Source organism: Cyrtonyx montezumae, unplaced genomic scaffold (genome assembly GCF_038088225.1).
Source record: "Cyrtonyx montezumae isolate F1298 unplaced genomic scaffold, pur_monq_1.0 scaffold_11, whole genome shotgun sequence".
Taxonomy (NCBI): Eukaryota; Metazoa; Chordata; class Aves; order Galliformes; family Odontophoridae; genus Cyrtonyx; species Cyrtonyx montezumae.
Genome location: NW_027071837.1, coordinates 15,419,928 through 15,432,773, shown reverse-complemented (window position 1 = coordinate 15,432,773; position 12,846 = coordinate 15,419,928). Strand labels below are relative to the sequence as shown.

The following is a 12,846-nucleotide window of genomic DNA, read 5'->3' as shown; positions in this document are numbered from 1 at the left end:
GAAGTGGGGATTCTACAGAAATAAACGAAATAGTCAGTCAGTAGTTAAAAGTCAGATACAGAGCACTCTAGAGCAGTGGGTGGTGTCTGAGTGAGGTCTTTCTAATGGTTCTCAAAGTATTTCCTAGCTCTTTTCCTGCTTTTCAATTAAAAAAAACAACAAAAAACCTTCAAGATATTTAAGGAAAGGGTGATGGAGCACTGGCACAGGCTGCCCAGAGAGGTGGTGGAGTCTCCTTCTATGGAGATACTCAAGACCCATCTGGATGCCCAACTGTGCAACCTGCTTTAGGGAACCTGCTCTAGCAGGGCTTAGACTCAATGATCTCTTGAGGTCCTTTCTTGAGCTCCCAATCCCTTTCATTCTGTGATTGTCATCACGGGAGGAAAAAAAGGAAGCAAATTCATGAGATGGGGTATGAAGCTGCCTCCAACCTATCCTTGATGCGTGGAGGATTTTTCTTGTGTTAGAAAACTCTAATGCTATATCAGTGATCGCACAGATTCTGACTGGGGGAGCCTCTCTGCACTTGGGAGTGAGCTAAAAGAAACTGTGCCCATTTACTGCTGTTCTGTCAAAGCCTTTTCTTCTTAAAGCTTAATTTATGTGATGGTTGCACATCCTTCTGTAGTGCAAATATTAATCTAATTGCCTTTGGGTACCTGGAATGGGATTGCAGTGGACAATTGTACTCAATTACAATGTTATTTATTAGAAAGTATATATTGTGCCAGGGATAGAAGGAACTCTTATAATTAACTTCTTTAAGCTGCAATTGTACAAATTATACATTATGATTTTACTCTGTGGGTGATATTACTTTGAGAGAACATAATCGGGAAGTTGGAAACATCTCTGGGCCATGTTGTCCTGGCGTCCTGGACCATGTTTGGCTGGCTGTCAGCTTTGTCATACGAGCTTGTGCAAGCACTCAGCTCATCAGAAACATTCCATGGCTTTTAATCATCTTAAAGAGACTTGAGCTTGTCTTTAATAGGGTAATAGTGCCAAAAGCAACCAATGTCGGTGCAAACATTTATCTTCATCTGCCTGCAGGAGAGAGCATGGATATGCTGTCCCAGCTCCCCTGTGGACATGGTTGCATCCTCTGAACCAGCCAGCACCTTCCTTTGTTCCTATTTTTCTGTTGCAAAATTAACATGCAGCTCCTCTCCTTGCTGGAAGGCAAGTAAGGTCATGCTTCTGAGTTTGGTGGAGAAGGGATTTACATCCAGGTCTTTCCTATCCTTATGTACATCCTAACTGAACTCTCCTCTGTTGGATGCAGGGCTTTCTTCTCGTCCTGAACTGGGAAACTGTTCCCAATGCTACCACTGATGTGGTTTTTCCAGGGCAGAGGGGAGGCTTAGAAAAACTGGTTTTACAGTTTGAGCTCCCCATAACAGTCACTTCTGTTCTTCATGGATACATTCAGAGTTTGCTGGTGTTGAGAAGCTCTACTAAACTGTATTCTTTGCCTGGTATGCAGTAAAGCATACATCCGACTGCATGCTGAGTGCCTGCTCAGTCCAATGGAACTCTAATTTGCTAATTCATAGCAGAAATCTATCGCTGCTGCTGCAACACTACAAATCGGACACTAAAACTAAACAACTTGTATAACACTTCTACTTCAAAGGTTAAACAGTCTCCTGCATGTAAGTACTCATTTTTTCCCAAAATGTGATATTAGAGCTTGTGCACTTTCTGTATCACTAGTGAAGGAGGTTTCTGCAGGCAGTGTCTCTTTCTAGGAATGGCAGGTCTGGAAGACTGATGAGCAGTCTTGGCTGCCAGACAAGACATTAATGTATCTGCTGCAGTTCTTAGAATATACTTAAGAGTCGTCCTTCAGATAGTAAAATGCAGTTTAGCAGCACTTGTGTCCTAACAGAGGTCCTGGATCCCATAGGAAATCCAATGCTTTGTTGGAGTATGGAGTGTTTCTGTTGTTTAAACAACATTAATCAAAGTCTAAGTATAAAAGCTTGATTTACATGATGGGGGGTGTTAGAAGGACATGGGAATTTAAAGGCATAAATAGGCTTCTATACTCTGAGGGGATGGAGACCAGGAAATAAAACGAAAAACAGCAAAGGCATTTAACATCTCTCCACATGTTTTAAGGTAGTGTCAAATACCCACAGTTCAGTTGAAGATTGGTTTTCCATCAGATAAAATATGAAAGGTACTGCAGATCAGTCTTCTGAGTTGTATGTAGGTAGTGAGTTTGGGTTGAAAACCTCCTTATGCTTTGATTACTCTGAATTTACTGTTGTCATGCACTTGCAGTTCTCTAACTTATAATCAGATGAAAAAATACATACCAGCGACTATGTTTATGGAGTGGGGCCTAGCTGAAAGCACTGACCAAAGCAGCACTTGGGCATGGAGCAGAAGCAGGCAGGCTGTTCCTAACCAGGTATGCCTGGTAACCCATTCTAAACCCAACTTTGGCTCTTGTGTTTCACTGGGGAGCTTAAAAACTCAAAACAACTTCTTTCTGGAAGAAGTGATAAGGTCAAAACTTTGAGGAATGTTAAGGAATCTTCCTACCAAGCCATTTCCTATCCCTCTTCTTGAGGTACCTGGAAAAAATTGTCATTACAATTTGCTCAGGGTTCACTTTACTGAAGTGAGTTAATAATGTGTATGAGAAACCTGGTCCACTTAATACCTCCTCCCCATGGCTTCCAGAAATGGGTTTTGGATTACTGTGAATTGCTATGTAAACCTTCCGTGGTACACAGAGACTACACAGTTCTTATTGAGAACATAAATTACAGGTGCTGAAGTTACATTGGCTGTTTTCATTTGTGGTTGTGATGCAAGGAGGTGGTTTGTACCCATGCGTCCTAAGGACACTGTAATGTTAGCATCTGTATCCATCCAGCTGGCCAAAGTGAGGTCAGCTGTGGTAAGTGAGCACGTAAAAAAACATTTCTAAAATAATAGGGCAGTTATTGTGGAGGAGTTTTTATAATACAGCTTTACGAAACCATTCAGCTTCAAATACCTTAAGCCTGCAATAGAGCTGAGTTGAGATGAACCTTACACATCATGAATCATGCATCAAGTTGGAGTGCCACAACCCCCAGAGCCAGGGAGTGGCTGTGGGCACAGCAGTGGAGGCACTGTGAGATGGTGGGGTTGCACCGTTGCTAGGTGGCACTGTCAGTTGGCACAGTGCAGAGCAGCACAGAGGCAGAGAGCGTGAGGAGCCCCTCAGGTGGCAGTGCCATGGCCCAGCCAGAGCAGGCAGAGAGCTCAGTGCGGCATGGAGCAGCAGGTGATGCCCAGGGACATGTCTGCCCCACGGTCACCCATCCCGGCAGGGCTGCAGGCAGGCTCTGCAATGGCCCCGGCAGCGCCTGCAGGAAGGAGCTGAGGGAAATGCTCGTGCAGAGCAGCAGCCTCAGCCGTGCCATGCTGGCTGCTGCCGTGCAGATGACAGCCAGTGCCCCTGGCCTGCTCGTAGGGCCACAGGAGCAGAAGGTCCCCGTGGTGCCATCCCTCGGCCTGTGCTGTGAGTGGCTGCTGGAGCAGGACCCCAACCTGCTAAGAGTGACTGACCCTGTGACAGGGTCCACCACCCTCCACTGGCTGGCCAAGCACGGCCACCAGAAGACCTTCGCCAAGGTCACCTCCTGTGCCTGCTAGAAGGGCTGTGTTGTAAATGTGGACACTCACACGTCCAAGGGTGGACTCACTCCTCTGATCCTGGCTGCACAGCAGGGCCACTCATCACTCGTGGAACTGCTTGTGAAGGAATACAAGGCAGACACCAGCCTCAGGGATCACAGCAGGCACAAGGCCTGGCAGTACCTGCGGGCAGACACCTCCAGGGAGCTGATGGAGCTGGTGAGGGCTTTGGTGGTGCCTGGCAATTACAGCACCGGCACTGAGGGAAGAGCCCCGTGCCACTAGAGACAGCTGTCTGTGCCCAAGTGTGTCAGAAGACTGTTCTACTTCTTCCATCCTTAGTCTGAGTTTGCTTTTCTTTTGGACTTGTTTGTTTCTGTCAAAGGTTTACGGGCAGGTTTGGCCCGGTTCTGTGACAATTGGTGTGGGGGACCTGCAGACCCACACCCTAGGGAAGGGGGAAAGGGAAAAGGGAGATGGGTCTAGAAAACAAAACGGTGGCAACGATCTGAGGAGGAAAGCTAATTTACTAAATAAGATATCAGAAAGCAAAATAACACAATATAATACAATATAATTGGAATTGAAGCTAATAAATCAAATAAAATGAGCAAGTGCCTGATAAACCGAAGGCCTTACGCTAACGCTGATCCCAAAGGAAAGAGGGTGGGTCCCGTGACCACAGACAGTTTTTATCTTTTCCTCTGAGTGGAAACACGTAAAAATACAAAGCATCGCACAGTCCTCTGGGGAATGGAGTTCTCTTCTGAGACAGGTATACCTGGAACTATCAATGATCCATGGAGCTGGAGCATGAACTCTTTATCTCTAAATGCACTACATGATGTTATGATGTGGAATATCAATACCAAAAATCATAAAACCATGACAGTTTCTTAGATAATAATAGTTTCTTGGTAGAATAAAAGTTATAGTTCCCTGTTTGTCAGTGCCCAGAGCTGTCTTTCTAAGCATTCCCAATCCCTCTGGTAATCTCCCAGTCCTCTTCCCTGAGGACCGCTGCCCACAGGAAGGGGGAGCCTGAGTTGCTCACTCCCATGGGGAGGAAGGGAAAGGGACACCCCATAGGGCAGTGTGCAGTGGCTCCTGCTGGGACCGGGATCCAGGAGCAGCTCCTAAAAGAGGGCACATTGCTGAAAACCATGGAAAATGCGTGAAGCCCATGAGATGAACATGAGGTTCAACAAGGCCGAGTGCTGGGTGCTGTGCTTTGTCCGCAACAACCCCAGGGAACCAGGCTTGGGGCAGAGCAGCTGGAAGACTGTGTAGAAGAAACAGACCTGGGGATTTTAGTTGCTGCTCAGCTGAATGTGAGCCAGCAGTGTGCCCAGGTGACCAAGAAGGCCACTGGCATCCTGGCTTGTATCAGAAATAGTGTGGCCAGCAGGTGCAGGGACTGAGTGGGCTTTTAGGTCCCTTCCAATCCAATCTGTTATTTCATTGAATGAGATGGATTACAGGAACTGAAGTGGCTGAGAAAATAGTTTATAAATAGATGTCGCCTTTGTGGGTCTTCTTTTCCTTCTCTGCAATGTCCTGGACAATCATTAGGTTAGAAATTGAGCTACCACATGTGTTACCCAGATTCTGTTTTAGCTTTATTTCTGTTCTTATTAATGCACTTCTATTTAAAAGGCTCACTTCCCCGATTTTCCATTTATTTTCTTTAGTAGATTAATGATAATCTTCCACAAATTTCTTCATATGTGGGTTATCGAGTGGCATTATCTTCTTCACACCAACTGGATTTTTATTAAATCCTAATGCTGTGTATTTTAGAAGGTTGTGGTTTATCAGGCTGATGCAATGCTCTTGTTTGGACCCAGTAATTTTACATTTTAACTGATGCTGAAATTGAGTCTTTCAAATGGTAAAGAACTGTGGAGAAGTCAGTTCTTCAGGCAGGAGGGTTAATACCAGAAATAGTAAGATTCCCTAAGGTTTTGTGTTAAGAGAACATCAGGTCAAACTGGTTTTCCTGCTAGCTTTTTTTTTTTTTCAAGGCAGTGGCAAACATTTCAGATTAATGATCATCTCTTTACGATGGTGATCAACAGAATGTTTACAAAAACTGGATGAAATATACTTAACCCTGAGTTAGAGCCACTTGTGAACCAAACATGGAGACTGCAGTTATCAGAGCGTTTTGATGCTGATGGGCTTTGAAGGTGCTACACAGGAGAATGGAATGAGCTGAGATGGAGTTATGGTTGCTCCTTGGGGACAACCTGACCTGCAACCAGACTCGCAAGGAAAGGTCTTCAGTACTGGCACTCAAAGGACCATTATGATTGGAAAAGTTCTCTATGGTCATCCAGTTCAGCTGTTAACTCACGCCCACCATGCCTGCTAACCATGTCCCCAAGTACCATGGGATAATGACTCCACCAGCCTCTGGGCAGCCTGTGCTTGTGCCTGACCACCCTTTCTTAGAAGAAATTGTTCCTAATATTTGACCCGAGTCTCCTATAGTGCAACTTTAGGTTATTTCCTCTCTTCCTATCCTTTCTTATTCTCACCCTACTACTTTCTTTTTTGCCTCTTTCAAGCAGAGCTGACATTGCAGCAGCAGCAGCCCTCATTTGTTGGGTGAGCATGGATACCCACAACACCACCACATTGCTTCAGTCCTCTGGAAACAATTCCTTGGAAATGCTGCATTTTGCTAACTGCGTGCTGATAAGATGTACCATAAAAATTGTGTACTGAGTTGAAACAGGAGGGAAATAATCCCTCACTAATACAGTCTTAAACAAAAGTGCGAGAAGACCATTCATGCTTCCTGCCCAATTGCTTCTTGTAACCGTTTGGCTGCAGTGCCACAGCAGCTCCAAGCCAAGTTCTTTTCTTGGCCTTGGAACAGAGCTGAAAGAAATAATCACTCAGTGATAATACCTCATGCAAGTGTATAAATGCTACAGAGCACAGGAGAAATGTACTGCAGTGTCAGGTTTGTAATGATGCAGAGGGAAACAGCAAAAATATGTACTTATATTTCTCTTCAACTTAAAGGTGTTGATAGTTATCAAGAATATCTTGTGATGCAAGGCTGTAGCTCTTGAGCTTGTTTTTGTGTGAGATGTACTTGGTATGAAGGTTTCTGTAAAGCTGATGTCTTACAGCAGTGGAAGTCAGGGGCAGAGTTACAGAAGTAGGTTTTCAGTGCTGCTGTGTGTGTAGATAAATACAGAGAACCCCAGTGTCAGTGCTTAATGAGTGAAACCATAGCAAACTTCCAGGAATCAAGGTAAGATGACAGTACCTGGAAGAGTGATCAAAACAATGTTTAATGGGTTTAACTGAAGGGCGAAAGAGTAAAAAAAAAAAAAAAAAAAAAAAAAAAAAAAGATAAATAATGGTGTGTTTTCAACAGCACAGCTTTCCAAGCAGCAGTGGGTATGTTGAACAAGGTCCATTCCATAGGTAAAATAACATTCTCGTTGTGCTGGGCTGCAGCACCTGCTTCATTTTTATAATGATTGCATTGAGGTTTGTCCTACAGTAAAAAAAACATGTCTATGTTAAAAACAAAGACCTAAAATGTCAGATGAGTGGTAAATGATGCACTGAAAAGTGGCTCCCACTGCAGTGGAGCAGGAGGTGGCTGCTGTGGAGCGTGGTGTACTGCAGCACTGCCCATATCTTTCTTGGGAGCCGTTGCTGAAGGCTTTAAACTGCAAAAGGAGGTGGAGAACTGTAAATTTGTCACTGCCCACCTCGTTGCTTCCTCTCTGGAGAAATACAACACCTAGATCAAACGCGAGCAGTTTTAGCTCAGGTGCCAGATGCTTGCAAGACTAAGCACTTAATTTGTATGTTCACTTTGCTTTCAGTATGATTCATTGCAGCTTGTAAAGATCTTGGACAGTGGCATGAATCACTACCACTGGGTTAAACTTCTGTTAGTTCTGGTGCTGGTCGTCATGTAGCATCCTCTCTGGAGACTGAGGAGCTCCCGGGTTTGATGTCTGTGTGCAGGCTCTGTGCTCTGGATTGCAACACAAGAAGGGTTTGCTGCTTCTTGCCTCGAGTAAAGCTGTCCTGTGTTGCCAAAGAAATGTTAAACAGAGGGAGGAGAGTGGTAGAACTTCAGAGTAGAGGTTAGTGCACCTTTAACATTAATAATTCACTGTGTCATTCATAATTTAAAACTTAGTGAGAATTATTTTACCTTGTATCACAGTCAGGTTGAAGAGAAAATGTACTATTCTCCATAGACATATTCTTGCATCAGTCTTTGGCTTATTCAGCCTTTCTCTTTGAATCTTTCATTTATTAGCAACACTTAAATTGGATGTAATTAATGCTGCTTTTTGGTGGTGGTATTTGGCAGCCAGCAGATGCAGGTCACAGCTCCTCTCAGCAGCCCTGTCCTGCCTCCAACAGCCCAGATACCCAGAGTGTAAAAAAAGGTCAAGCATGTGATCATATTAGCTGTGTACATGCTCCCATACTCAAGCAACCCTCAGTATTTCCCGAGCAAGAAGCACTGCCTTTGTACCTGAAATGACATGATGAACTGTGATTTTTGTTCACTCCTCTGAGCCTGCATTAAAGTCTGCAGCATCTTGCAGCAGGGAGGTGGCAGCTCACTCACAGGCACCAAGGAGCGCTTCCTGCTCGCCCTGCCAGCCGCTAGGCACTTCTTGTTTTCCAGCTGACTCTTCTGTTGAATGTCATGCTTAGCAGTCATTATCCACCCCTCTTTGTGCTATTCGTGATTGTATTGAACTCTGCCATACTCCCGCTCTTCTTCTTGCAAGCTAGAGTATGTTTTTGATGATTATCTGCTGTCTTCTCTGCAAGGTTCCTACTTCTGCTCCATTCATTTTAAAGTAGGGCAACCAAAGGTTGTTGGAGCACTCAAGACATGGAATGAATCACAGTTCTCTATTGCATTTACTTCTGTCCTAAACATTCCTGATGCTTCCTCTTTTTTTTCTTCTTCAGTTGCATTTGAGAACTGATGTTTCTATAACATATTTTCCTTCTAACACTGACTTATTCTGAAGTGATTATCCTTCTATGTGCAAAACTGGGTTTGAACTCCCCCCATAAAAAAATGTTTCACTTTTACAAATCTAAAAGCAACCTATGGAAAGTATCACAAAGGAAAACACTTGTCTCAACTCAGTATACCTTGTACGTCCTTTCTTGATGACTGGATTCAGATCCAAAAGTACTGAACTGACATCCAAAAGCAATGCTTCCTATTTTATCATGTTGGCTCACAACATCAGAGATGGATGATGGTGGTGGCATGACATAGAGGCATCTGACATGGAAGCAGAGGTGTCATTGAATTTCTCCATGGAAAAGAAATGACAACTGTTGACATTCATTGATGCTTTTTGAATGGCTTTGGAGACCAAACAGTGGGTGGGTGGTGTGTTTCAGCAGTGGTGACTGCTACATGAAGAGAGAGCCACATTCTGGACAGCCATGCCGCTGTTTACAAGCGTAGTATGCTCATTGCTGGTGAAAATGTGCAGGTAATGGTGGGACTGTGTATAAAAGTGTCTTGTAGCTGACAACTTTCTTTATTTTTGTTGTGATTTTCATGGAAATAGATAGGAGGCATAACTTTTGGGGAGACCAATGTGTATCAGTGTAATTTACGTGGCCTTCTGCTAGGCTGTAGCATTCCTTGAAATTGTTGGAGAACAAAACTCTGTTACTTTCCCCCTCCATCTCTTGTTTACTGTTCTCCACAGAGGTGTGTATCACATCTTTCATATGTGGATCAAGTTTTTGAGCTCTCCCTTCCACTGAAGCATTTGGATACACAGATGTAGGTCAGGCAATGCTGAAGCTGCTCTGGATGTGCAGCTTCCAACCACTCCTCCCTTCCTTCTGCATGGCCTGCTTGCTTTCACCAGTTTTCTACATACAGCTTATTCAGCCTCTGCAAAATAAGTGAAATATTAATCTCCTGAGACTTTGTTTTAAGAAAGCTCCATTTTTTAAATGGCCATAAAATTGTGCAAGAATCTGTTTCTTCAAATGTACCATGACTAATGAACTGCAATAGGTTTTTCTTGTTATATCACTGCTATTATTGCCTTTGAACTACAGAAACTTCAATCGCTGTGATTATAGGTAACAAGACAGGCTGACATTTAAACTGTTGAAATGTGTGTTTTTATTATAACTTCTATGAATGCATTTAGAAGCTGTCATTTTTGTTTTCACGACTCTCTAAGGTTTTAAAATTGTACTGAATAAAAGTGAAAATAACTTAGGTCAGAAAACATTAAGATATGGACCTGTGGGTTTTCCACTCACTACTGTTACAATATTGATATTCTCCTAAGAACAGGGGCACAAAAGCAGCACTAAGCTCTTATTTTTAGAAATCTGTATAATGTATTTGTGACTTTCAGTGGCCAGTACCACGTCTAGCAAGGATACACTGAATTTCATCAGGGACATTCACCTCTCATAGTGAGAGGAACTAATGCGCTCACATGAGAATTCAGCTCGTGTTCTACAGATGTATTGCCAACACAAGAAATGTGAAATTAGTTGTGTGAAATCAGCTCAAGTCTGACATGCCATAAAATTTAAAAGCTCTTTTATTATCGCTTAACCATCTTCTTTGACCTCCCTCATGTCCCATTTCTTCTGTGCTGGAATGTAGGAATCATGCAGCTTTTGGTATTTGTAAGACATTTTTTTGAGTTGAAAGGAACCTCTAAAGACCATCCAGTCCAACTCCCCTGCAGTGAACAGGGACACATACAGCTCTGAGTTCCATCCAGCCTGACCTTAAATCCACCAAAACTCTGGACAACCTGTATCTATACTTTTCTACTCTTACTTTAAACAGCTTTTTACTTACACCCAGACTAAGTTTCCCCTTGACTTTCTTGCAGCTATCTGATAACGAGAACTTGATTTTCACATTTCTGCTTTGCTAGTTCAGATGCTCACAAGAAAAAGTGCATTTGTTGGTGTTTGAGGGCTTCAACTTTGGTTTGAAAATAAGGCATATTTTTCTTTATTGCTAGAAGGTATAACAAATCTTTTGCTCTAGAAGTGATATCTATCCTCATGGCACAGTGCTGTGTGATGTGGGCAGAGCATTTTGGGGGGATGCTGCAGTACACAGCAGAGAAGAGGATAGGCACTGAGTTTGAGAATTTTTGATTGCATAAAGGTGGAGTTACTTCTTCAGATGCTAAACAAGGCATCAGCTTTAAGTGCTGCTTTTCAAGATCTTTAATCTACAGAGATGGCCGTTCTCATTAAAAATTTTCAAGCTGTTTAACACTACTGTCTGAAATAAACAAAATGCAACATTTGTGGGTAGCCTCAATGTTATGTGCTAAGTTTTAGTTTAAAAGCACCCTTCAGAAATAAAATCATATCCTTACATAACATTATTTATTCTCTTAGTGTTGAGAATTCATTTTTCCCCCTCATTTAGTGATAGCAAAATGGGCATCTTTTTGGAGCACTTGGAAAAGAGACTCTGCTAGCAATGAGAATCTTTTTATTAAAACTTAATATCCTTAAACCAGACAATTATTTAATAACTTTTTGATTCTGATTTCCCTCACCCTTTGAAAGAGACAGAAAAACAGATGAAAACAGAGCAAGGATTATCCAAAGTGCTTCACAGAAAAGGTTTTCTCTCCTTTCTATGAACTGCAGGTGTGACGTGTTATTCTCTGACTGGTCCTGCATAACCCTTTCTTGGAAAAGGACAGTGTTCATATCTGTTATATTCAGGAACAACCACTGCTTAGATCTGCTTTTTGCTTTGCAGCTATTTGAGATAGCATCTCTAACTCTGAGGAGGTTTGCTCTTTAAAGCTTTATCTCTGTAGAGAAATCCCAAGAAGGTGTACACTAAATCCTTTGCTGGGGAAACTGCCATTTTTTTTCTTCAAGTAAAAGTGCATGCTAATGGTCTTACAGGAACCATATCTTCAGCTTGAGTAGTAGTAACAAATGATAGCTGTAATGCACAGCTGGTAAATGGGACTTCTACCAGTACCCAGACTGCTGCATTTCTCTGAAATGGAACAAATGCCAAGTTGTGCTTTCTCATTCATTTTCTTGCATGGGTCCAATGCTCTGCCAGTAGCAGTGCTCCATTGTGCAGGTGTGCAGGCTAACTGGTCTCTGTGCTGCAGAGCAGATGGTGTTGGCAGAACTAGGAGGAGGATGGTCTAGTTCCCTGAAGATTTTTCTGGTGTTCAAGAGGAATTTCCATCTCTCACTGGGTCCTTGCTGCTGGGACTATGCTCATGCCAGCTCCTGAACTTTCTACTTTAAGCCTGGGATGGTCATCTTTGGGTAATGAGCACTTCAATTCTGACTGTGTAGGCACGTATCAAAGTCACCTGAAAAGTTACAGCCATTTCCTTCTCTTTTTCGTTACCTCTTGTTTTCCTTGCATGAAGCCGGGGAGTGTTCTGTGTTGGGAACTCTCAAGAAATCCATGTGCAAGCAGCTGCTAACACTGAGCTGGGTGACCTGTTTGATTGGTTGGAGATGTTCTTTCTGAGCAGATTGCATAGGTGCTCTGGTATATTCATTCACTGGCTGAAATATGAGGAGCTGGTTAAAAGAGGTACATTGCTTAAAACAGGCACTTAGATACAATCTCTTGCATGGCTGCAGTTGAAGTCACCAGCAGTGCTCATGCTGACGTGTCCATGCTGTCCAGAGAGTGTCTTCATAGTATGGGATTTACTTTACTCCTCAAACCGGGCTTAGCAAGGCTGAGCTCTGAACAAAACGTGCCGTCCAGCTTTAGGAGATGGAACCAGAATGTGGAGAGTGAGGTTTGTTCAGGGGCTGTCAGAAAGGATGTGGCTATCTGATCAGAGCTCTAACTGATAGTTTTATATTTGTTTGGCTATTCTGTTGTATTTAGGGCTATAATTTTTATTCCTAACAAGTGCAGAGACAGAGATGTACCCCTTCAATGGTAAATGAGAACACCTAAAGAAAATCTGCTTGGTTATGTTATTTGGAGTTTACTAAATTGATGGGAAATATAGGAAAACTTGTTTTGTTACTCAGTATTTTTATTGCATTTGATGATGACATGAGTTGTGTACCACCATAAACATCCTTGAAGTGATAAATTATTATTATTTTTGTGCAGAAACAGTACTAAAGCTTTCTTTTTATATACTTGAATATGCAAAAGCCTCCTACGCTTAGCCC

The 12,846-nt window shown here is 42.8% G+C and overlaps 1 protein-coding gene and 1 long non-coding RNA gene across 2 annotated transcripts in view; both read left to right on the top strand.

Moving 5' to 3' along the window:
* LOC136044410 (uncharacterized) overlaps nucleotides 1–12,846 on the top strand; it is a 174,359-nt gene that overhangs the window by 17,894 nt on the left and 143,619 nt on the right. The gene's annotated exons all lie outside the window — the stretch shown is intronic.
* Nucleotides 3,241–3,927, top strand: LOC136044478 (ankyrin repeat domain-containing protein SOWAHC-like). The gene is given in 1 exon segment (XM_065729804.1): nucleotides 3,241–3,927. A coding segment is annotated over 1 exon segment (687 nt).